Genomic DNA, 26,930 nt, shown 5'->3' with positions numbered 1-26,930 from the left:
CCGTCACGTTTTCTTACAAGTACAGGGACTGAATACCATTCCGATGTAGAGGGCTGTATAACACCTGCAGGCAACAACTTAGTCAGATATTCTTGTTCCACATCCTTGAATCCCAGTGGTGTGCAACGCATTCTATGTTTGACTGGCGTTGAATCTTTTGTGTCAATTTTATGCTTGACCGCAGTTAAACATCCAAATCGTGTTTTGAAAAAACGCGTCCTCAAATTCTATCAACAATGACCGTAATGTAGATATCTGATCGTCTTTCAAATTTGTGATAGAACGATCGTATAAATCTTGCAGATGACCTGGTAACGGCATATCAGACAGCTTATTTTCCTGATCATAAAAATTCGCTGGTGGAATATGCACTTCCTTTATGTTATAGGCATCCTTGGTGAACGAGTTGTCATCTATAATTTCATCTACTGGTTCAGCGTAGCCCAAACAAGATCCTTTCTTTATTCTAACGTTAAGTCCAGTATCATTGACAATGTTTAAAATGCATTTTGGTCCAGCCCCCATGACGTTGGATATTAAGACAGGCAAATGGTTACGTTTTGGGACGATCACATAGTGGTCCTCAGGTGGTGATTTGACTTCCACTGTTATGAGCATACTTGAATTTGGAGGGACTTTAACAGATCGAGACAATAGAACTTCTGACAAAGACTGGCTGTTTCCGCCGACTAGTTGTGCAGGTATGGATTCTCCATTTAAAACAACAGACATGTGCACCAAGTCAACCACAGCGCTGCATGCATTCAGGAAATCTAGTCCAAGTATGATGGTATCGGTCATACCTATAACACACACGTTCCATTGCATAGTAGGATGTCCTATAAAAAAAGCAGTGTTTGTAACGAGTTTACCAATAACTGGTTGAGGTCCTATTCCTTTTAAAAGTAGAAATGCTAATTAAAGTAACCATAGCAGCAGTGTCAATGGTAGCCTTGACTGGTATGGCTGCAGGTATAACTAAACTTCTACCAACAGTTCTTCTCACAACCAGCTCATTAAGGCTCTCTTCTTCCTGTGTCAGACGAGAGCGCAGTGGCCTGACCCTGTCCGGTTTAAAGACTGGTCTGTTGGTGAGTACGAGGACGAGGTCCTCTGAAAAGACGGTGATATTGCCCTTCTGAATGGCATGTTGTCCAGTTCTTTACTTGACATTGAACCTCTTTGTACACGTAATGACGGGGGGCATGAGTTCTGAGGACTCCGGAATTTCGATTGTGACCTCGGTGGGGTTGGTGATCGGACATAATTGATTTGAGGGCGCCTTGAGGGCGAGTTGGAATATTCCTTTTGCATCTCGGGAGATGATGATCGGTTACTCCTTCCATCTTTTAATAATTGGCCAAGTAGAGATACTAAGTCTTTAATATCAGATTGTAAAGAGTTATCTACTTTTTCAATCTTCTGACTGTGTTTCAAGGCCGTGAGCCTCTGTAGAGAATGATCAGAGTCTATTTGATCTATTATGTCATTGTTACTCGGTAATACCTATCCATTGTCAAGAAATAACCTCGCTCTGCGTATTCCTCTATGGTCTCTCCGTCCAACTGCCTGATGTATTGCAGCTGTCTTCTTGCATCTTCGGCAGTTGTGGACTTTTGCTCCTTTCTCTGGCATGGGACTACTGGATGATTCCCTGTCCATCGAATCCTTACTTGATGAAGAGGATTCCCTCTGGCAGCGCTTTCTATCCCTGCCCCTGTGTCTTTCAGGTGTGGTTTCACTGTTGGTCTGAACAGAAGTGTTGTTCACAGACTGTACATGGAAAGGCATAACTACTGGAGTATTCCAATGTACTGGGATTGAAGGAATATTTGAAGTTTCTTTATTTGATCCAGGATAGAAAACTGCATCAGACGGTACAGTTGATCAAACAGTATGTTGTACTCCCGGTGGTGGAACACTGTACGACCAAAATGTTGGCTTATTAGGTATTGCGGAACCTTGAACTATAATTGGGTTATAAGATGACGATGGGGCCAAATTCCCCTGTCCAACGTAGCCCTGCGATACATTTTGGTTCGTTTCATGAGTTGAAGTATGGTAATGACCTTCAGTATTTGAGGATATTGGTGGAACCAAAGGCCCCTGTCCATTTTTAGACTGACTGTCCAATTGTCCTTGCTTAGTGAAGCTTGTTTCTGACTGCACTTCCATAGTTGACTGAACAGGCATAATGTTAGAAATAACAAAAGGGGGCGCCGAGGGCCCCTGTCCTACAGGAAATTCAGTGTTGGTTTTCTCGTGGTTTTGGTTAGCCGCTTCAGATGCAGTACTCACTTTCAGAGTGGACGCTGCTGATGCATACATATCGTCCTGGAGACTAGTGTTGATAGTGTATGACTCACCTAAACTAGAAAGTCCAGTTGGTTTAGTGATAGGTGACACCTTGGAAAAGTCTGGATATGTTGTTGAACTAGCTGGGGTACTAAATGTCTGAGGTTTAGTTCCAAATTTTTCCTCAATCTGCTAGTTTTTCTGGCTATCAAAGTGCCAATTGTAGAACCTAAATCACCAAATTGCTCCTCTGATTGTTCAGCCTGTTCATGATGTTCATCCTGCAATATTGGCAGTGGGTTTTTAATCTGGATGGTTGAGTTTGCTCCATTTTAGTCATGCGAACACATAAATCATCAACCTTTTCTTTCATGCTGTCAATTTGTGAGGCTTTCTTATCTACCTCTTGAAGTCCTGATGTGACATTAGAAATATCCTGCTTGAGTCTCTGCCTATTGTCTTTTTTTCCTTAAAATTAGTGTTCGTTGATTGTCGGTGTGTTATCTCAAACTGTACTGTAGTTCACCGTTGATAAGTGTCGTGAATATGTTCTCTATGACAGTACTGCACTTTTGCCCGAATTTTTTAGTTATTTTTTTTACGAAAATTCGAATGATTTTATGTATCAAATTCTATTTCAATATCAACGCACTCACGATTAGTGTGTATATGAGACAAGTGGTTTGGCTCAAATGAACCTTTTACTGCACGAAAATCGGAAAAGAAAAACTTATCTCTAGAGTTGTCTCCCATTTTCGGTTAACCGTAACTTTACGTTACGACCATCCGCTTACCACCAGTGATACATACTGTACATATTATCGTTGTTTTTCTCGTTTGTTCTGAATTGACGATATTAAATGTCAGCTACATGTATTTAAATACATTTTTGTACATAATAAGCTGCAAACTGGTTTTGGTACATGTACCTATACATGTAATTTAACAAAAATAACATTGCAACATAAAAGTTGCATGTACAATCAAAGAAAAAAACGTTATGCAATAGACTTGAATTTCGTTGCAAAATAAGTAGGTCTGTTACTGTATATGACATTGTGTGCGTCACAAGGCATAAATCTTCTCTTACTTTTTAAAATCTATTTTACATAATAACGCATTGCATATTTTTGCTTCAAAACTGAAAAAAAGAAAGTGAAAATTGTTATATAGTCTACTTCCGGTTTAGCTTATGTTCTTCTATGCATAACAAATTATAAATTTAACAATGGTACAAGAACCATTTAGACGTTATAAATGGTTATTTAATTTTCATAATAATTTCTTATTTGGAAAAATTAGTCTATACTTCTCAAAATACTGTATTGGTTTTTCTCAACAATTGTGAGAATATACTTATATATGCATAAAAAATGTTTCAATTTTAACAACGTCGATAATGAAATATTTCATGTAATAAATTTTAAACAATTTATGACAATTAAAAACCTGATCTGGGGTATTGTTTGTCAATTTTTCTTCAATTGTTTCAAATCAATTGTTAATGTTAAAACAATATTTTATGGTTCATTGGTTAACAGTTGATTGTTTTAAACAAAAATGGCGACAGTTATAATTCAGTTTTGTAATCGTTGTGAAAAATGAAATATTTAAAGCTATGTAAGAAGTGTCTACAGTATTTATGTAGTGATTGAAAGCGTGAACATTTCTGTGGAGTTACTACAACACCTACAACAATCTATAGTTCTAGTGAACACTTGATAAAGAGCATCGATAATAAACCATTCCAATGTCGCACTCATCTGAAGCAAGTCGTCCGTTTTTGTTTTACTTGCACTCTCCAGCTGTGCGAGGAATGTCTAGATAACGATCTTTCTCAGCATACAAATCACGTGATATACAACGTAGATAACGCTGCTAAAGAGATACGAAGACAAACAGATGAAAAAATCGCATCACTTAAAGTTAAGATAGAAAAGGCTAGAAGGCAAAGACATGACCTTGATAAACAAAGGTTCAGTTCAACAGACAGACAGAATACTAGACGACAGGTCACAAACCTCGCCTCTAATCTTCCTTCCGCCATAGTCGCCGCTATTGAAGACCAGGCACGATTAGATAAAACAGTAGCTGCCGAAAGTGAACAAAGCTTCAGAAGACTATTGATGTTTGGACGGAAACCAATCGTACACTACATAAAATTTCTACAGCACCTCACAACCTAGAAAATATCCATCTTTTCTGTAAATATATAAAAGATTATGAAAATTTAGATTTACCTTTTATAAAGACAAGAGCTGATTTTCCTGATGATAGAAAATTCCAACACTCAGAACTTGTCCAAACCGAGTTAAGATCATTAGTGGAATACTTAGAAGCATTGTAAGTATGAGCTGCATGTAACGTGAAAATGTAATTTAAACATAAGGTGTAATAATTTAATTTTGGATGTAACGCGTCTTCTGATTGGCTGACGTTGTTTTGTTTATCAGTTCATAGACATAATTTTGTCATGTGACCGTGACGTCATCAACGTTTTTTCATGGTTTACTCCGGTTTAAAATGGAATTTAGAATTAAATTATAATAAATGACTGTAAAATTTTTTCTGTCTATTCGAAATAACATAAAAAATGTGGTGCAAACTTTAAAATAACCCGCTACGCGGGTTATTCAGTGTGCACCACATTTTTTATGTTATTTCTTCATAGACAGAAAAAATATTACAGTCATTCCTTAAATACATTAAACAATTGCATTTTTTCATATTAAATACAACAACCATAAATAGTCTGAAGTCAATCGTATGTATAGTACTGGTACATGTCAATTGTGATTAAAAAAAAATCCAAATGACATTCCTATTTAAATTCATTGTATCAACGATATAAGAAAAAGATACATAAAAAAATCAACTTCAATTTTATAAATTAAAATACATTCTACTCAAATTTAGTCAGGTTTCGGGACCATAAATCAATGAACTGCAGATACTCGAAATTTCGAATAAAAATATACATAAAGCAACTCATGCCATTTGCAAAAATATCAGATACCATGGAATTTTTGTATATCATGGGTGGTTTTCTTACATTGTACATCATATTGTAAACGGGAGTTTTAACATTAGTTAGTTTCAAAATCCACTCTCCCCTTTTAATTAAAAGAACAATAGTTTGAAAATCAAACTAAACACTACAAAAACAAAATAAACCTCAAAGAATTTATGTAAAGAAGATTTTTCCCTTTGATATCAGTTATGTACCTACTTGGTAGTACTTAAAACCAACACTGCTTACCCAAAAGGCTCTTTTAATTTTTCTGTTTTATTTTAAATAAAGGTTGATTTCTGAATGACGAGCTTGCTGTTAGCCAATCAAAATAACGTATTATAACGAATAAAATTGAGAATGGAAAAGGGGAATATGTCAAAGAGACAACAACCCAATCAAAGAGCAGATAATAGCCGAAGGCCAGCAATGGGTCTTCAATCCAGCGATAAAAATATCGCACCTGGAGGTGGGCCTCAGCTGGTCCCTAAATAAAATTTGTTTAGTGTTCAGAGTTTGGTGAAAATGGACGTCATACTAAACTCCAAAAACTAAAAATTATCATTTAAAACGTATGAAAACATTTTTCTAATCTGAATCTTCGTCCCACATAAGTTTTAATTCAAATACAAAGAAACAACAACATTGTATGTATAACGGAGTCAAGTTCAGATGAAGAAACACATAGGCAAATACATGTATTAATTCATATCCCCACAATTGTAATCGAGGTGACATAGTATAGATATAAATAGACAAAGAAAACAATTTTACATTCTGTTTTAAAGAAATGTTTTTTGGGGATAACGTATGGGACTAACCATTCCACAATACAAACAGTTACTTCATTTGTAGTTTATGAATAAAGTCTTTTTAGGTCTTTCCACTTTTCTGTGGAAAGACCTATTGGTTTTCTTCTGATTATTAGGTCTTTCCACTTTTCTGTGGAAAGACCTATTGGTTTTCTTCTGATTATTATTATTAGGTCTTTCCACTTTTCTGTGGAAAGACCTATTGGTTTTCTTCTGATTATTAGGTCTTTCCACTTTTCTGTGGAAAGACCTATTGGTTTTCTTCTGATTATTTATTTTTTTTTCTTCCGCCAAATTTTGTTCTTGCGATACATTTTTGTTTCCCAAGATGTCGCTTAGATGTTTCGTATATGATATCGAACAGTTTATGTGCCTTTGAAATTGACCCTGCTTAACCGAATACTTTTCTCTGTAGGAGTTATCTCCCCGAACACTGTTTTCCTTGTGCGTGCATCTCCTCCGTAACCTTAAAAGAAAGCGACAAATTTATTTTACCAAATTGCTCGTTATATCCTCAGGATGTTTTGTCCAATTTTGACCGAAGCGATACGTAAACTCCATATGAGAGTTATTTCCCCTTCTGTATTTGACATAAGGTATATATAAATGTATAGCATGAATGGTAAGTGATAGAAACCTAAGGTATATTGATTTGAGTTCCTTGGTTCATTTAAATGAAATTGAGGCCAAGGTCAAAGGTCAAGGTCATATTCTAAATTTTGACTTTTCCTTGTTATTTGATCTCCTCTGTCACTTTAAGAATAACAAATTAAAGAACTAGTGCAAAATGTTTGCTTAATTGTGATTAAGATATGATACATTTGGTCTGAAACAATCCAATGATATCTTATAGGAGTAATTGTCCCTGAAATGATCCAATTTAAGGTTAATTGATTATTACTCCAACTTGGTACATGATAAAGCCATAGGGTCTTTTGCAAACTGTTGGTTAACATATGACCTTGAAAAAAGTATATCGGAAGTGACCTTGAGTGAACCGGAAGTAGTATTTTTTGCACTTATTTCATGGAAAAGTACCTAGAAACCATATATTTTTTGAATGATCATAGATTAACCTATCATTTGAGACCGGAAGTGACATTTTATATACCGAAAGTAGCAAATCATCTTCCTTATTACAGGCATAGGTATATACAAACTATATATTTTTTGAATCAGTGTGAATAAAGCTATCATATGAGACCGGAAGTGACATTTTCTAAACCGGAAGTTGGCAATTATCTCCCATATTTCAGGCAAAAGTTAACTCGAATAATTCTGCGCCCTCTAGCGGCCTATAGCCTATCGAGGGCTTGAAGGCATACAGTGCAAATATCTCGTCAGTCGTTCCCTGTAAGAGGGAACCAATCAGTGAACTCAACCTTTCGATTTTGCGCGCTTACAACTTCCTGTAACTTTTAATGCGGGTATTTCAAAACAAACATGGATGCTGACCAATCACTTCAAATAATACAAGATAGATACGACTTTATATTCAAAGAAAAACAACTAGATTCTGTCAAATCCATCCTGAAAAACAAGGATTGTTTCATTGTATTGCCAACTGGATATGGAAAATCCCGCATTTACTTCCATTTACCAGAGCTATTTGAGATGACAACAACGAAGAAATCGTCAATTCTGGTTATATCACCGTTACAAGCCCTCATGTTAGATCAGATGAAAAAGCTTCAAGACATGGGTATAACAGCCACAGTTGTAGGAGAATGTCAAAAAGATAAAGGTTAATATATTGTAATTTCGATTTACTGAGAGGGTTGGCCTTAATTAGTTAGAGAATCCGTCATTAAAAAAAGGGGGAAGGTTGATGTTTTTTTTTATCTCATAAATTAGTCATAATATTTACTAGAATGATATTATATTTAAAAAAATTATGTTGAAATTTTATCATGAATATTGAAACTGAACTTCCAAGTTAACTGATATGCATATTAATTAATATAAATACCTCAATTGGTAAACAAAAGCTCATCATTATTACCAAGACTGGCAAGACTGTCTTTCTCTTTCATATCAGAGTTTTTAAACACAGGGACTCGGTTAGCAGATTAAAATTTTGTTAATCAATGTTTTTTATATTTTTTTTTAGTATTTCCTGTCTATTTGTATTACTTTATTAACATATTTGACGATGACATCGATATTTCTTTATTTTCTAGCAATGTGCAGTTTTCTATCCATATCCGTATACAGAAAAATCTATCGATATTTCTTTGTTTTCTAGCAATGTGCAGTTTTCTATCCATATCTGTATACTGAAAAATCCTAATCTGCTAACCGAGTCCCTGTGTGTTTAAATATATTTATAAAAGATAGTTTTATAAAGCAATATAATAATCTGTTACTTTTCATTCATGTCAATTACTATTTATTTATTTTAATATTTGCAACAGGTCTCAACCATTTCTTGTTAATGATTATAAAAAGATGAGGTATGATTACCAATGAGACAACTCTCGACAAGAGACCAAATGATACAGAAATTAACAACTAGGTCACCATACTGCCTTCAACAATGAGCAAAGCCCATACCGAATAGTCAGCTATAAAAGACCCGAAAATGACAATGTAAAACAATTCAAACGAGAAAACTAACGGCCTAATTAATGTACAAAAAATGAGTTTGTGCAAATAAGATATATTATATAATATGTATTTTTATTGTGTTATTTTTTCATTCTGAAATTTTTTATTTCCCTTATGTGTTGTATGTACATTTTTTGGCTAAAGTTCAAAATTTTTGTTTTACAGGTGTGGCTGATAGAATATCTGCAGGAGATTACTCTATAGTTTTTTCATCCCCTGAGGCTGCACTCCTGCCAGGTTTATGGAGAAGAAGTCTTACAAGTGGAAATTTCAACACTGCTGTAAAAGCTGTAATCATAGATGAGGCCCACTGTATAACTGAATGGTGAGGACAGTTTCTAGTTGCATGTATACACAGTGACACCAGAATTTAATATTTTCAGAATTATTTTCCTCTATTGTTTTTGTCATTTAATTTAAATTGGGGCCATCTTAAAAGTATTAAGGTCCTTAAAAGGCTATTTCAGTACTATTCAAATAAACTCATAGATACATGTACCAGGATTGAAATTTTATATTTACACCAGACGCGCTTTTCGTCTACAAAAGACTCATCAGTGATGCTCGAATAAAAAAATGTTTAAAAAGCCAAATAAAGTACTAGAGATTAACTTTTTTACATCAAATTCTTCAAACAAAAAAAGCTGAAAAGGATTTCTGTGTATTTGAATAAAATGGGATATACAGCTAACTGCCGTTTATTTACTTTCAACTTACTTTTATTTTCTTTTTATCTTAACAATTTTTTATTTCACTATCTATATTTATTGATAATGTTGCCATAACAACCATTATTGTAACATTTACTTCCGTCTTTTGTGGCGGCATAAAAATGAGTTTTATTAATCTTGGCAGGTTAGTAAAAATTGTAAAGATATAGTTTTTGTTTACCTTTATACTTTTTTTTGTGATATGTCATGATCAGAAGTCAGTAGATAATATTTGTAATTGTCCTTTCAGAGGTGCTGAATTCAGACAAGAATATTCCATGCTAGACGAGTTGAGATCTATTTTTCCTGAGAAAACACCATTTGTTGCTCTAACAGCAACTGCAACCAAAGAAATGAAACTTGAAATTCTGAAAAAACTCAACATGAACCAAGACAGGACAGATACAATATGGATGCTTCCTGAAAGACCTAATTTAACGTACGTTGTTAAGAAAACCACTAAACAAATGAGCGACTTGCAATGGATATTGGATGATATAAAGGTGAAAGAAGGAAAGGCTAAAAAGACCATTGTCTATTGTCGTAACATAAGTTCATGTGCAGCATTATATGAATACTTTTTCTATGAACTTCCAGAAAGTGCAGATGATGTTCACAGTAGACGCATTGCCATGTTTCATCGTTCTACAGCTGAAACAAACAAAGTGCATGTTATGTCTGAATTTCCCAAGATAGATAGCAAAGTACGTGTTGTGTTTGCAACAATTGCATTTGGAATGGGTGTTGACATTGCAGATGTTGAGCAGATTATCCACTGGGGTGCTCCTCGTGGACTAGAACAATTCACTCAGGAGAGTGGTCGAGCAGGTCGAGACGGAAGACATGCATTGTCAGTTGTTTATTATTCAAGTTTTGACATTTCCAAAGGCAGGTGTAAAGAAAGTGTAGTTGATTTTTGCAAGAAAGTGAAATGTTGCAAAGAAATTTTGAGTGACTACTTTAGTCTAGACAATAAGCCACACCGCAGCACAACAAAGACTTGTAAATGTTGCTCATTCTGCAAAGCAAACTGTGAATGTGGGTCTTGTGATAGATTAGACTTTATTCATAATATTGCCTCGACACAGCAACAATATAAATTACAAGATGAAGATGCTGATCTACACAGACATATCAGTGACAATGAAAGCATTCTCCTGAAAGAGAACTTGCTCGATTTTTTGAGTATACTTGAAGATGAGGATGCACCAGGCTGCACATATCTCAACGACTCAGCAATCAATGAAATCGTTCGTAACGCGCCTTATCTTTACTGTGAAGAAGACATAATTTCACTTGGTGTTGGTGATATTGAACTTGCCAGAGAAATACTTTTGTTGATTGAAGAAATTGTCTAATAAAATTTATTAAATATTCCACAATCTCCATTCAATAATGTATGTCATTATATAAAAATAAGGTATGACTGCCAATGATTAGACTCTCCACCCGACACCAAATAACATAGAAGTAAACAACTAGAGATCGCTGTAGGGTCTTCAACAATGTGCAAAACCTATACTCCATAGTAAGCTTTTACGGCCCCATAATGACAAATGTAAAACAATACAAACTATAAATTCAGAAAACCTAGCTGCCTGATTTGTATACAACAGAATGAATGAAATTAAAACAAGTTTATATTCAACAACAAACCACAACCACTGAAACTGCCAGCCTTTCCAAAGCAAGAAGTAGAGCTCGGTCATATTCTTCAATGATCTTTTGTTAATACATGTATGTTCTATTGTCTCTGGACCATTAAAAATCCATTAACGAGATCCTGATGCATTGATTTTTGTTTGCTTTATAATGTCCAGTAGCAATATATAGTGTTGCATATTCATGACAATTAATCCCATTTGAGTAATTTTTGTCGAGACTGCGACTTTTGTCGCAGAAAGCTCGACATAGGGATAGTGATCCGGCCGCAGCGTTAGCTTACTTCTTAAAAGCTTAATATTTTAGAAGGTGGAAGATCTGGATGCTTCATACTATGTATATGGATGCCTCATGTTACGAAGTTTCCGTCAGTCACATGTCCAATGTCCTTGACCTCAGTTTCATGGTTCAGTGACTACTTGAAAAAAAAGTTAAGATCTCTTATTATAAGTAATAGGATAACTATATTTGGTATGTGCGTACCTTGCAAGGTCCTTATGCCCGTCAGACAGTTTTCACTTGACCTCGACCTCATTTCATGGATCAGTGAACAAGGTTAAGTTTTGGTGGTCAAGTCCATATCTCAGATACTATAAGCAATAGGTCTAGTATATTCGGTATATGGAAGGACTGTAAGGTGTACATGTCCAACTGGCAGGTGTCATCTGACCTTGACCTCATTTTCATGGTTCAGTGGTTATAGTTAAGTTTTTGTGTTTTGGTCTGTTTTTCTTATACTGTATGTAATAGGTCTACTATATTTGGTGTATGGAATGATTGTAAGGTGTACATGTCTAGCTGGCAGGTGTCATCTGACCTTGACCTCATTTTCATGGTTCAGTGGTCAAAGTTAAGTTTTTGAGTTTTGGTCTTTTTTTCTAATACTATATGCAATAGTTCAACTATATTTGGTGTATGGAAATATTTTATGATCTATATGTCAGTCACGCAGGTTTTTTTTACCTTGACCTCATTTCCAAGGTTCATTGCTCAGTGTTAAGTTTTTGTGTTTCGGTCTGTTTTTCTTAAACTATAAGCAATAGGTCAACTATATTTGTTGTATGGAAGAATTGTTAGCTGTCCATGCCTGCCTAGCATGGTTCATCTGACCTTGACCTCATTTTCATGGTTCATTGGTCAATGTTGAGTTTACTTGGTTAATGTTAAGTTTATGTGACAGTTGTAATAAAGCTTTATATTTAGGACTATCAACATAATATCAATGATAAGTAAAGAAGACGAGACATTTCAGCGTGTGCACTCTTGTTATACTTCTACCTATACCAGCATACTGTTCAGGGGCAACTATTTCATGCATACTTAGGTCAAGTTTAAATTTATAGCATTATTCTTTGTTTTTTGATTTTCTTTGAAATTTCTTGGTGAAACTATATATACAATATTGATTCAGACTTATTTGTCCAGTTAAGTTATCCAATGAGTGCACATGTACATTTACTGGTTCCAGTTTCATTCAATTGGCATGATTGGGACTTTCACGGATTCTGAAACAATTATTTGAATGTGATAAACAGTACGTTATGGAGTGTGTAGTATTTTGGTAGCATATAGGACGAAAATTAAATCTTATTTCATTGAGAATTATTCAATAATTTCTTTTCATCTTTGTAACTGTTCTCAATTTTTACTACTAAAAGTAGAGCAATATAGAATGTAGGACAATATAAATATGGTATACTATATTGATGTATGAATGTATAGCATATTTATATTTAAATAAATTGGTTTTTTATTGTTGTACAGTGCAGGTGACATGTTTTTGTTCAAATCCTTGGTCTTTAGACAATAAAGTTGTCTTATTGGAAATCCACACATTCATTCACGTTACTTTTCAATGACTCTCATGTTTTTGGTTTGGTTGTATTGGTAAGTTGCTGTTTCTGTTGTTACACACTCAATAAAACTGATAGACCTGGTATATAAATTTAATACAAGGAAAATTTTTAAAACACAACACACATGAAAATTCACAAGTTAGTTTCAATATTATATAAAAAAGCACTGAAAATGAAATTATATACATGTAGCTACTTTCTGTACAATAAAAATTTATATAATCACAACATTAAAGTACTTTGACAAGTATCAATATTATATAAAACAGCACTGAAAATGATTTTAGATACTTTCTTGAAATTGGTAATTTAATATTTTTGAGCTGGATCAAATTTTTAGAGGTATTAAGTTCACGTGTATATACATGTATGTCATCAGATGAAATTATATCTTCCAAAAAAAAAAAAAGCACTGCAAGCAAGAAACCATTAAAAGCACTAAATAAATAAGTATTATTAACACAGGTAAAAAATCAACTATATACATTGCCACTTATATTGGAAATAAAATATTTTAAACTAGGCAGCCAAAACTCATCACCTTTGAAGTAAATGGATTTGTAATATAAACACTGATTTATATTTTATATTACTTGACTCTGGTGAAAAATACTTCTGTGTGTCAATTAAAACAATCTATATAAAAATGTACATATATATAAAAATCTATAGTAAATTATAGGTCAAAATAGCCAGTGGAACTTCTTTTTTGGCAAGCATGGAAAATGGACTACTTCATTCATTGTTTATAAGAATCAACAAAAATGTTTAAACAATAATCTATTTGAAATGTCCATTTGTTCTCTATAAATTATGCTTTATTTCTGAATTGAAAAACAAAAAAAAATTGCAGCATTTCCTTATTAACTTGTGTGTTAGAGCAAGATGATACAGAAGATGTGAAAAATTTGTTACATCAACACAGCACTGATTATTGCTGTATATACATGAGAGTCTGAAAGGGGTACATGTATACATAATAGGAGAAAGAATGTGCAGAATGAAGGGCTAAATAAATACAAAAATTGAGAAAAAAACAAAATAGAGAATAATGGGATGCTTAAATATAAAGACTAGAGATTTTCATGCCAAATTAATAAAGAATAGAGAAAATGGCTATAAAAATTTAAGAATACAGAACAGAAGGAGCCCTCCCCCATCCACACCCTCATATATACAAAAAGTCATTCTGAGCTTTAGTTTAGCAACAGAACTACATGTAATTGGAACACTGTACATTTATATTTGGACTCGAATTCAGTGTGAAAATAGAAATTTGTTAAACATATTCAATAAAAAATGACTTTTGCAACAACAGTTGCAAAAAGCATACATGTAAGGTAAAGGTATAAATATCACAATATGAAAATAAACTATTGCACTATTTGTAATGTCATCACAGCACTATATACGGTATGAGCGATTTCTCTGCTGACGAGCACATTCTTCTTTCTTCCCTGTCAACCAACTGAAAAAATTCTTTCCATTAAGTCTACTATTTGGGTCATACTCCATGGTCATGAAGGATCTATGGCTGCGACCGGGTATTCTTTCAAACAGCTTTTCAACTTTAAGACTGTTCACAAGCTTATTTATGTCTTTCTGGATAGAAGGCTTTGAGTTTGCTGGCTTTCCAAAAAACTGTTGCAATCCTTTGGTGTAGCCATCAATAAGGTAGTTGCATCCTTGCAAGCTTCGACCACAACGCTGTATAGCAGTAGATGTAAGGTTACCTCTTAAACCGGTTAAGCCGTCTTTCGCCCTCATATTCATGAATTCTAATGCTAGATCACAAGGAATGTTTCCTCCTGGTCCACCATGAATATTCACAGTACGATTATACTTCAGTTCATGGGCCATTTTTGGTGGCAATATAGCAAGAAGCTGAGCTTGCAGTTTAAAAGCTAACAGCCTGTACTTTGTATGGTTGGTGTACGAAAACCTTAGCATGTCGAAACGCCACATTCTAACAAGTCTATCTCCGTCATTTTCTTTGGCTGCATCTTCTCGGCACCAATCCATCAGCCCTTCTCGCAACAAACAACAAGAATAATTAAATTTTTTGTCTTCCAGCTTGGTAGTTTTAGTGTCTATATCTGTTTCTTTCTCTTCATTAATATTTTCGATTTGACCAACATTTCCTAAAATTTCCAAATTTTGGTACTGGCATGTTTCTCTGTGTCTCTGGCGGCAACGTCCATCAATGGAAAATGTCTTCGGACAACCCGGAAACCCACAGCTAGTTCTTTTATTGGTGTTATTATCTGCTTCTCCCTCATGTGTAAATTTAAAAGTCTTAGTGGCAACAAACTTATTGACGATGTCACTAGACAATTTCTCTAGAAATGTCTTTTTCTGTTCATTTGTTTTTAAATTTTCAATATGTACATTCAATTCATCTGCACTGTTTATGTTTAAAACCTCAAAGGCAGCTAAAACAGCATAGCCTTGTGTTGCAAATCTAATGAACTCTCTGTCATCATTAACTGCACTTGACACCTGAAACATAAACAAAAATATATTTGTGTTTTAATTAGAGACAAACAATTCAAAGCACCACAAAGCAAAGACTGATATTCATAAGCCAAGTGAAATATTTATATATAGCTTAATATTATGTGATATGGGTTCTGATCATTGTTGAAGGCTTTATGGTGACTTATAGTTTTTCCAACTATCAAATGCTATATACTTACTAACATCTATGTCATAACAAAATAACAATAACACGTACATGGGTACATATCTGTTTTAATTTGTAACTAACTGAATGGCAATTTAAGTATTTATTTATAAATAAATTTATGTAGTCATTCCATTATATTTATTGTCATTAAAAACAATTAATGGCAATAAACATATTTGTATGTATTACTTTTGAATTGCTAGAAATTTCACATCTATGTTAACAATATTTTAAAATATAATGTATACAATATGTACATTTGTACTATTATTTATGGATCAAAACCAATGATTAAACATTTACACATACCTGTGATTTTACTCCTCTTCTGTCAAAAAGATTTCTTAGCTGGAACAGTGTTCCTTTCTCTCCAGATGATGTTCCTTTATATAACAGGTTAAATGTTTCCTGATGAGAAATAAGAATGTTGTGAAATGTATATATAAAAATATACTGATATAGAATTTAATTATAAAATATCTAAGCTTTCAGGAAATGCAAATACTTGCCAAACTAATTTCCTTCAACATAACAAAGTAATCATAAACATTGTTGAAGGCCGTACAGTGACCTATAGTTGTTAATTTCTGTGTCATTTGGTCTCTTGTGGAGAGTTATCTCATTGGCAATCATATCACATCTTCTGATACTTGAGACAGCACCCATCAAATTTTGTTTACCCAATTGTCAAAATAATGATTGAAAAAGAATTCTTGCCCTTAATATGATATATTTATATATACATGTATGTGTAAAGGGTTTACTAAACATGTGTAAGTTGTTCAAAGCAAACAGTTCTTCCCAAAGTAAATAAATGAAATTTCTTAATACCTGCAAAGAAATAACATGTCCATGCCAGTCTTCTGATTTCCACGTAAAACCTTCAAGTCTGTCTTCTTCAGTAATTGCATCCATTCTTGCCCGACTTGCTGCCTCACCACGCTCAACGCTTAAGGCATCCCCTCCTAACAGTATTGGTATAAATTTTCCGTCATTGGTTTTTGGAACATATTGTTGTAAATGCTGCACAACTTCTATCATCTGCTCTGTGATATTCTCATCCTTTTCTAAGATCCCCAAAGGTACCTTGAATCAAAAAACTTGATTTTAATAAATTTCAACAAGAGATATAAATATTACATGGGGAAGCAAATGATTCAAGCTAAACCAATTTTAAATCGATAAAGTTTCATGTACTTAATAAAGGAGAAGATATGTTTCAATCTTTTAAAAATGTGTAAGATTAATTAAAACCTAAATTTATATTGACATTTAACCAGTAAGATAGAGAAATTATTGTTGAAGGGGTTATATGAATCATTAAAGTTGGGGTATATTACACAAGTTTCAGATTTTTTACAATAACAAATACTTCATTTGATTTGTACTATACCACACAAATTTGTTTGTCAAATTGATAGTTAAAAAAAAACAACCAACAAATAGTATTAGTCTTCCTTAGAAAAGGTCTGTTTAGTACTTATATATATACATGTATGTGTTAATTTGTTTTGTAACCGTCCAATATATTCAATTTTCACTTCATCTTCTATTTTTAAAATTCTGGAGTTATCTCATTTCTTCAGAAAATAATTTGTGTACCGTTTGAATATTGATTGATTACGTAAAAAACATGATTGATTTCAATTTAAAAAAAAAACAACAAAAAAAAAACAACTGAATAAATTTACTTACTATATCACTTTTTTTCTCTGAAGCCTTGGAGTACTGATGTTCAATGTGAAATGTGACAAGGTCTCTAAAATCTTTAAGTTCTGGTATATAGGTGACTAAAGCCCTCTGAATTAATATTTGAAAATCTGCATATAAATCATCATGGTCTGTCTGGTTTGGAATGAAAGCTTCATTCGGTATCGACAAAATGTCTGCCTGTGGCAAAAGTGACTCCAAGTCTGTCGTTACTCTGCGTTGTATTCCAATTGAATGCACCAGATTATGTACCTTGTTTGAGGTATCCAGTGTCTTGTGCCTGGTTTTCTGGTGCAGATTTAAATTATCCATCACAATCTGAAAGGGTCCAGATTCTGATGATGCTTCTACCGGTATAGTTGTTGTGAATGGTGAATCCATATCAATTGCTGGAATAAAAAAGTTCATTGTTATCTGTGTGCTACATGTATATGAAATTTTAGGGGAGCTAATGACTGTTCATAATTGAATGTTAAGCAATCATTCCACATCTTTTTTATAACTCTAAGCAGGGAAATAATGCCTTGTTTTAATCAGACAAAATGATGCCCATATATTTACACTGAAAATAAAAGTTTAAAATTATAATATATTATTACGAACTAGTTATACATGTATGTTAAGGCCATAGAGTCGCATAGACAATACAATTATCAAGTATGATGTTGAAAATGTAATATATTCAGATGAATATATCATATTAAATATCAAAAGAAGTGAACCCCCCTCTTTCAGTTTCCATTTTTTTCATGACCCCCCGACCCCCCATTTGGAGATAAAAATCAATAATGACAAGTACCTGCTCCCTTAAAAAGTAAATAAAGCCATCACTTACACAAGTCTATCTTGCAGGCTGGTGTTTGAAGTAACTCCTCTGACTCATAGCTTCCACATTTTATTGGTGTAGGTAAATGTAAATTTTCTTGACTCAAATCAGGATTTCCTGATGTGTCAAGTCTGGAATGGTCAATTGGAGATTCAAACAAAGGTTCAGCAGTGTATATACATGTATCCTCCATCTTGGTTTCAGTTTCTATATCTATGGGGATAGCATAACTATGATCATCTGCAAAGAAAGACACAAGTTAATCTTTATTCAAAATTGTAGTTTTCATGCATAAGGCCTACACAATTTTTTGCTAATTATGATCACACCCACCAATATATCTAAAGTTTATTGATCCTATAACTCTAGCTAATGAACTATGGAAGTCATCACTACAACATATTTTATGTGAAAACTTTTTTGTCCCAAACCCTATTCATTTTAGTAAACATAATTTTAAATTGTACATATATTAAACTGTAGCTTCAATTTTCTACGTGTAGTAAAAAAAATGTACCATTGCATCGTAAATAAAAAATATTCAAAATGATAAGGTATTCATTGAACACAATTATATTATAACTACATGTATACTAGGCATATACAAGTACATGTACATGTATTTCATTTTCAAATTTGTACATGTATATTACTATTCATTAAATATGTTATAAAACTGTATAATTTTTATATAAATGATTAAGTTTATTATTTCAAACAAATACAACATGGACATACTAGTACATGTACACTTAAAAACTTAAATTGACTAAATTTATTTAGATAAAAAGATTAATACTGAGGCTCGTAGAAAATTATATAATTCACAAGACCAGCATATTTTGTTTAATATTTTGAAAAAAGTTACAAGACATGTACCTAAGCTTGAGTCCTTCGTATTACTATTTTCTTTGTTATGCATCTCTGCAACCTTATTAGCCCATTTCTTCACTGGCAGGTCAAAACTCTCACATATTCTGTCAATAGTGGACAATGTTGATTTGTATGATGTACACAGTCCTGCACGGTTGAATGTAGTGTAAACCTGAAATCAAATTCCATCTAAATTTAGAGCATTTCAGATCAATACATACTAATTCATAGAAACAATTATACTACGAAAGCAAGGAGATATGGTATTTCCTAGACACCAAAAAGTAAAAATTGTATGAATGGTTGCATATTTGAGAACAAAAAAACTACCAGTGTACTCTACACACTACATGTACATTTTAGCCAACTTTATTTTTCTTAATAGGGAAGCGGAACACCACTAATTTTTTTACAAGTTTTACACATGTAAATACATCCTTTTTAAAATTCAGATAAAAATAAAATTATATATGCCCCTTGACTCACATGACTAACTAATTAATATAAATTTGGGTAAGCATTCTTAAGTTAATTGTTACTTGTACATTAACTGTACTACTGACCAAATACAAATCTCCTGACCATTTACACTATTATTTACCAAATTCATACATGTACATGTAATAATTATATTTAGTATGCCAGTCTGAAAATTTGAAATTCATATTATTCCACTCTAACTCAAGTCCACAAGTTAAAATTTTCACTTAACCAAATACTAATCTTGCTATCTTTTATATATTTACCTTAGTTCTTACATGACCCCTGAACATTAGTACACTGTTTATTGCTTGAAAAGTGTTGATCTGTTGGTTTCTTGAAAAAAGTAGGATGGCAAGACTTGATACAACTCTTGGTACATTATTCTCTTTTTTGCCAGCAAGAAGTCTGAGGAGGTCAACTGTAGTGGGGCATGTGTTCAGCAATTGCTTATGTACTGTCTTCCATGAAAATCTAGCTATATTTGATGATCTCAACACAGAGTTCTTATCTGAACATACTTTGTTTACTTCCTGGTTTATAGTTTTCTTAACAGTGTTAACTAGTTCTTTCTTGACTTCGTCAATTTGAAGTAGATGGTTCAGTGCAGTCTTGTATTGTTTCATTACAAGAGCCCTACAGGCCAGCTTAGTAGGTCCTTGTAAATTAGTTTTTCTTTTACTATGGAGGTAATCAATTTGCACCTGGAAAAAAAGTAAGAAATGTACATTACGTGTTATGATTTTGTTACTTATCATGCTTATAAATAAGAAAGAAAATAAATTGCTTACAAAAGCTTACAGAACTGGCTACATGTATAATGAACATGTACAATAGCAAAACTTGTTGCATTCCTTAATACCAGTAAACTGAGATACATGCATATTTCAAATAAGTTACACAAATGCTGCATTACATGTATGTTGAGTTGATTTTTTTCTAAATCAAGAAGTGGGAGATACAATTGCAAAGTTAAAAAATCATGGCTTAAGTCAGGGTATTTGTAATTTACATGTAAAAAAGGTTCAATGATCATTGGTTTAAGAATTTAATGTTATCTTATATATATATATATATATATACCTTGACTTTGGGGCCAGGGGACTGATTCTGTGAGTGTGACTGTGTTTGAGTTCTTGGAATGGGTGTAGAGAACTGCAGTCTCCTTCTATTGCCTTTAGGAGTTGATCCTCTGGGTGGACTCAATTTCTTTCCTTTTGGTGTACATCCAGTTTTAGAAGGGGTTAAACAGTCCCTGTTTCGCTTTACACTATTGTTGCCACGGACATATTCTAACTTGATGGTGAGATTCTTAAAGTTATTAGAAACTTTTTCTTTGAGAGTGTCAGTCAACTGTTTGCATTTTTTCTGGCTGTTGTATATGGTTTTAAGAGATTTAAAACATGCATCACATACATAAGTGTCTTCATTTTCTTCAACATACTTTCTCAACAGATTTTCCTCCAACTGGTAACAATTTGCAATAGTTTCAATTAGATCAACATCACTATGTTTCATAAGTTTACGTCTTCGCTCCGTTTTTAAATTGTTCACATCAAAATAATGTTGACAATGCAAACACGTGTTGTCAAATTCCATTGTTATGAAGGTGTTTACTTTTAATCATGCTCCGCCTTCTTTTCCAGCTATTTGCGAACAGGTAAATAGGTAATATAACCTAAGGAGGTTACTAATCGTATCATCTGTTTATGCTCCGCCTTTTTCTCCCGCCTAATCTGTTATTGTAAACAATTGCCCATAATTCACCGCGTCAATCAATTTCCGCTTTGACGCGTTCTAACTGTGTATGCATTCAGGCGTTAATGTAGCAATCGGAGATTAGACGGAGATCGGCGGAATATAACGACTGACATTATTCGGGTTAGGCAAAAGTATATAGAAGCCATTTATCTATTGAATCAGTATGAAGAAATCTATACTTTGACGCTATTAATAACTTTGAGTAAACCAGAAGTAGCTTCCTATCAATTATTTAGAAAATTGATGTGGAAAGACCTTCAATTGTTCTTTGAACAATTGGTTTTTAATTTTTTTTTTTTCTTCCGCCAAATTTTGTTCTTGCGATAAATTTTTGTTTCGCAAGATGTCGCTTAGATGTTTCGTATATGATATCGAACAGTTTATGCACCTTTGAAATTGACCCTGCTTAACCGAATACTTTTCTTTGTAGGAGTTATCTCCCCGAACACTGTTTTCCTTGTGCATGCATCTCCTCCGTAACCGTAAAAGAAAGCAACAAATTTATTTTACCAAATTGCTCGTTATATCCTCAGGATGTTTTGTCCAATTTTGACCGAAGCGATATGTTAACTCCATATGAGAGTTATTTCCCCTTCTGTATTTGACATAAGGGATATATAAATGTATAGCATGAATGGTAAGTGATAGAGACCTACGGTATATTGATTTGAGTTCCTTGGTTCATTTAAATGAAATTGAGGTCAAGGTCAAAGGTCAAGGTCATATTCTAAATTTTGACTTTTCCTTGTTATTTGATCTCCTCTGTCACTTTTAAAATTACAAATTAAAGAACTAGTGCAAATTGTTTGCTTAATTGTGATTAAGATCTGATACATTTGGTCTGAAACAATCCAATGATATCTTATAGGAGTTATTGTCCCTGAAATGATTCAATTTAAGGTTAATTGATTATTACTCAAACTTGGTACATGATAAAGCCATAGGGTCTTTTGCAAACTGTTGGTTGACATATGACCTTGAAAAAAGTAAACCGGAAGTGACCTTGAGCGAACCGGAAGAAGTATTTTTTGTACTTATTCATGGAAAAGTACCTAGAAACCATATATTTTTTGAATGATCATAACCTATCATTTGAGACCGGAATTGACATTTTATAACCCGGAAGTAGCATATTATCTTCCTTGTTACAGGCATAAGTATATACAAACTATATATTTTTGGAATCAGTGTGAATAAAGCTATCATATGAGACCGGAAGTGACATTTTCTAAACCGGAAGTTGGCAATTATCTCCCTTATTTCAGGCTAAAGTATATAGAAACCATTTATTTATTGAATCAGTATGAAGAAATCTATACTTTGACGCTATTAATAACATTGAGTAAACAAGAAGTAGCTACCTATCAATTATTTAGAAAATTGATGTGGAAAGACCTTCAATTCTTCTGTGAACAATTGGTTTTTAATTATTATTTTTATTTTTTTCTTCTTCCGCCACTTTTTTCTGACGGTGCTTTTTTGTTTTGCAAGATGTCACTTAGATTTTTTGTGTACGATATCGAAAAGTTATTGCGATTTTGAAACTGACCCTGTTTAACCATATACTTTTTATTGTAAGGGTTATCTCCCCAAACACTGTTTTTCTTGTGTACGCATCTCCTTCGCAACCGTAAAAGATTATGACAAATGTATGTCTCCAATTTGTTCGTTATATCCTCAGGATCTTAAGAATAATTCTGACCGAAGCGGTCCAGAAACTCCATATGAGAGTTATTTCCCCTTCTGTATTTAAAATAAATGTAATTGTAATTGGTAAACCATTAGTGAAAGGGACCTAGGGTCTTTTGATTTGAGGTCCTTGGTCCAAAAAAAAAAGAAAATAGGTCAAGGTCAAAGGTGAAGGTCATTTTTAAATTTGGATTTTGGCTTATTTTCACCACTTTTCAAACACGATATAAGATATCGACAAAATATTTTTACTTAATTGCAAGTTGCGACATGTCGAAACACATGCATATTGGTTTAAAGGGTGCGCTTACATCAAATAAGAGTTTTCTCCCCTCTTTATTTAAAAATATGCATATGGTGATATAACTCATGAACCAAATATAATTAAGATCTAGGGTCTTTTGATTTGAGGTCCTTGGTTGATGACCTTGAAATTGAGCTCAAGGTCATAGATTAAATTGACGTTCTAGATTTTGACCTTTACTTTTACCTCATTTGTATACATGATAAAGCCATGGGACTTTTTGCATTTAGTTGCAAGACATATGACCTTAAAAAACAACCGGAAGTGAACCTGTGTAAACCGGAAGTAGCTATTTTTTTTGTACTTTTTGAATGTTAAAGTATATAGAACCATATATTTTTGGAATCAGTGTCAATTAAACAGTGAAACAATACCGGAAGTAAACCTTTTTCAAACTGGAAGTAACAAATTATTTCCCTTATTTAAAAAATGTTGTATATATTTTTGGAATCAGCGTACTATTAGCTATCATTTAACGCTGGAAATGACATTTTAAACCGAATTTTTACTATTTTCATATCAAAATTCTTGTTTTTTTGTGGAAAGACCTTCAATTGTTCTCTGAACAATTGGTTTTTAATTATTATTTTTTTTTTCTTCCGCCTAATTTTTCTTCATGCGTAGTTTTGTTGTTTCATAAGATGTCGCTTAGATATTTGGAATATGATATCGTATAGTTCATACGCTTTTAAAACTGACAACCGCGTAACCAAATACCTTACGTTGTAAGAGTTATCTCCTCAAACACGGTTTTTCTTGTGGCCACTACTCCTTCGCAACCATAAAAGATTACGACAAATTTATTTTACCAAATTGCTCGTTACATCTTCAGGATTAGGATTTTTATTTTGACCAAAGCTATCCGGAGACTCCATATGAGAGTTATTCCCCCTTATGTATTTGATATAAGTGATATGCGTTTCTAACTGGTAAACCATAAGTGATATTGGCCTAGGGTCTTTGGATTTGAGGTCCTTGGTCTAAACAAAAAAAAAACTTAGGTCAAGGTCAAAGGTCAAGGTCATATTCTTAATATTGGTTTTGGCTTATTCTCACTTCTTTTCAAAAACCGTACAAGATATCGACAACATATTATTACTAAATTGTTAGTTGCGACATGTCGTAACACATACATTTTGGTTTAAAGGGTGTGCTAACATTAAATAAGAGTTTTCTCCCCCTCTTGTATTTAAAAATACGCGTATGGTGATATAACTCATTAACCATATATAATTAAGACCTAGGGTCTTTTGATTTGAGGTCCTTGGTTAATGACCTTGAAATTGATCTCAAGGTCATAGGTAAATTTGACGTTTTAGATTTTGACCTTTGCTTTTACCTCATATGTATACATGATAAAGCCATGGGACTTTTTGCATTAGGTTGCAAGCCATTTGACCTTGAAAAATCTAACCGGAAGTGACCTTGTGTAAACCGGAAGTAGCTATTTTTTATACTTATTTAATATAAAAGTATATAGAACCATATATTTTTTGGAATCAGTGTCAAGTAAACATTCAAATTAAACCGGAAGTAACATTTTTCAAACCGGAAGTGACAAACTATCTCCCTTATTTAAAAAAAAGTATAGAAATCATATATTTTTGGAATCAGCGTACAATAAGCTATCAATTGACGCTGGAAATGACATTTTAAACTAAATTTTAATATTTTCATATCAAAATAGATCTTTATGGGTGGAAAGACCTTTAATTGTTCTCTGAACAATTAGTTTTTAATTATATTTGGAACCTTTCTGCTACTTGATCGAAATATATAAAAAAAAAGTTTTAATAAAAATATCGAACTCAATGGTAAATCAAAAAGGGGAATTTCATAGAATTAACTGACAAAATTAAATTATAGACTAACGGAACCAAGGAAATGTCATATGCACGACTTGAAACAGGTACTTTCCGAATGAAAATGGTGATTTAATTCAGTAATTTCTGCCTCATGAAATACAGAATGATGCAATTTTATCCTTTTTATGTTATTTCCTTTGACAGAACTGGTATCAATGTTCCCTTGCCTGTGAAAACGCAAGAAGAAATAGAAAGGTAAAGATTAACTAATTCTATGATGATATGTGACTGCTGAACGTTCAGCGACAAATTAAATGCATATTTAGGACGAGAAAAAGTTAATGTCATATGAATATTAACCCTACCTTTTCCTCACCGACAAACAGAGCCTGATGTTTTACGTGGTAGTTCACAAGGTAACAATCCACAGGGAGACATGTTACCCAACCCAGACTGATCATCTGACTCAAAGCCGACCATTTTTTAATCTTACTCCTACATGCCGCAACAAATATCGATTTTAAAGTTTTAGGTTTGATCTGGGCGGGGTTGAAACCAACGACTCCCTCACACCCGAGCCGAATACACAGATAACATGAATCGTTTATCTGGCTCCTGAAACCAACGGACACTTATCCACATGATATTACTAAAATAGTTGAACGTGGCATTAAACATTAACACACAAACTGAAATATTTACATTAGATTTAATACGCACTGTTACCGATACTTATATTTACAGCCGGTCTTGCTATATGTTTTTTTTTCTTCAAGCTTTTACACGGTATCATGAGTAATATATTCACTTGATATATATTTTTATACCCCACGCAATGAGTTGAGGAGGGTATAATGTTTTTGACCCGTCCGTCCGTCCGTCAGTCCGTCAATCCTGCTTCTTGTCATCGCAACTCCTCTCAAACCACACAACAGAATTTCATAAAACCTTTTCAGATAATAAGGACATACCGGTACTACATAGATGTGCATATCGACAGGAAATTACGATTCAATTTTTTTTCTAGGAGTTACGCCCCTTTGAACTTATTTGCTTCAATATACTACTGCAACAGTTTGTCATCGCAACTCCTCTGAAACCACACAACAGAATTTCATGAAACCTTTTTAGATAATAAGGACATACTATGCAGATGTGCATATCGACAGGAAATTACGATTCAATTTTTTTTCTAGGAGTTATGCCCTTTTGAACTTATTTGCTTCAATATACTACTGCAACAGTTTGTCATCGCAACTCCTCTGAAACCAAACAACAGAATTTCATGAAACCTTTTTAGATAATAAGGACATACTATGCAGATGTGCATATCGACAGGAAATTACGATTCATTTTTTTTCTAGGAGTTATGCCCCTTTGAACTTATTTGCTTCAATATACTACTGCAACAGTTTGTCATCGCAACTCCTCCGAAACCACACAACAGAATTTCATGAAACTTTGTAGATAATAAGGACATACTACGTAGATGTGCATATCGACAGGAAATTATGATTAAATTTTTTTTTCTTATACAATTTTTGTTTCTTACTGTTATTTTGTTTCTCCAGCGCTCACTAAGGTTCTTTAATTGCATAAAATTCTTCAATGTTTTAGATTGCAACCGCCTATGATAGAGAAATGACAATGGTTGATTTGGCTACTAACCCAGCGTCCAGACCACAATCAAGAGTTAGTATAAAGACAAACGTGACAGCGACCACCATGCTGACTTAATACGAAGAAGATTCCATCATGTATATCAAAAGTGAAAATCAAGCTTTGAAAATGGAACTCAGGTAATGTGTATAACTGTTAATAATTAATGTATTCTGCAATACGAA

At 33.3% G+C, this 26,930-nt stretch overlaps 2 protein-coding genes and 1 long non-coding RNA gene across 3 annotated transcripts; 2 read left to right on the top strand and 1 right to left on the bottom strand.

Annotated features, from left to right (window-relative positions):
- The first annotated feature begins 3,904 nt into the window (after window positions 1–3,904).
- LOC127707337 (uncharacterized) lies at window positions 3,905–26,879 on the top strand. The gene is made up of 3 exons (XR_007984786.1): window positions 3,905–4,638; window positions 25,291–25,341; window positions 26,704–26,879. It is a non-coding gene; the product is annotated as an uncharacterized LOC127707337 (long non-coding RNA).
- Window positions 7,427–9,152, top strand: LOC127707336 (uncharacterized). The gene is made up of 2 exons (XM_052211850.1): window positions 7,427–7,861; window positions 8,890–9,152. The coding sequence occupies exons 1-2, from the start codon at window positions 7,561–7,563 to the stop codon at window positions 9,051–9,053; spliced, it is 465 nt and encodes a 154-aa protein (XP_052067810.1). The 5' UTR covers window positions 7,427–7,560; the 3' UTR covers window positions 9,054–9,152.
- LOC127707335 (uncharacterized) lies at window positions 13,027–20,232 on the bottom strand. Its single transcript, XM_052211849.1, has 7 exons — window positions 19,794–20,232; window positions 19,054–19,219; window positions 18,184–18,414; window positions 17,334–17,737; window positions 16,470–16,724; window positions 15,948–16,046; window positions 13,027–15,451 (listed from the first exon to the last, which is right to left on the bottom strand). The coding sequence occupies exons 1-7, from the start codon at window positions 20,151–20,153 to the stop codon at window positions 14,357–14,359; spliced, it is 2,610 nt and encodes an 869-aa protein (XP_052067809.1). The 5' UTR covers window positions 20,154–20,232; the 3' UTR covers window positions 13,027–14,356.
- Window positions 26,880–26,930: the final 51 nt, after the last annotated feature.

The sequence above is a fragment of the Mytilus californianus genome, unplaced genomic scaffold, assembly GCF_021869535.1.
Source record: "Mytilus californianus isolate M0D057914Y unplaced genomic scaffold, xbMytCali1.0.p SCAF_65, whole genome shotgun sequence".
Classification (NCBI taxonomy): Eukaryota; Metazoa; Mollusca; class Bivalvia; order Mytilida; family Mytilidae; genus Mytilus; species Mytilus californianus.
This window is presented reverse-complemented; position numbering and strand designations above follow the sequence as displayed.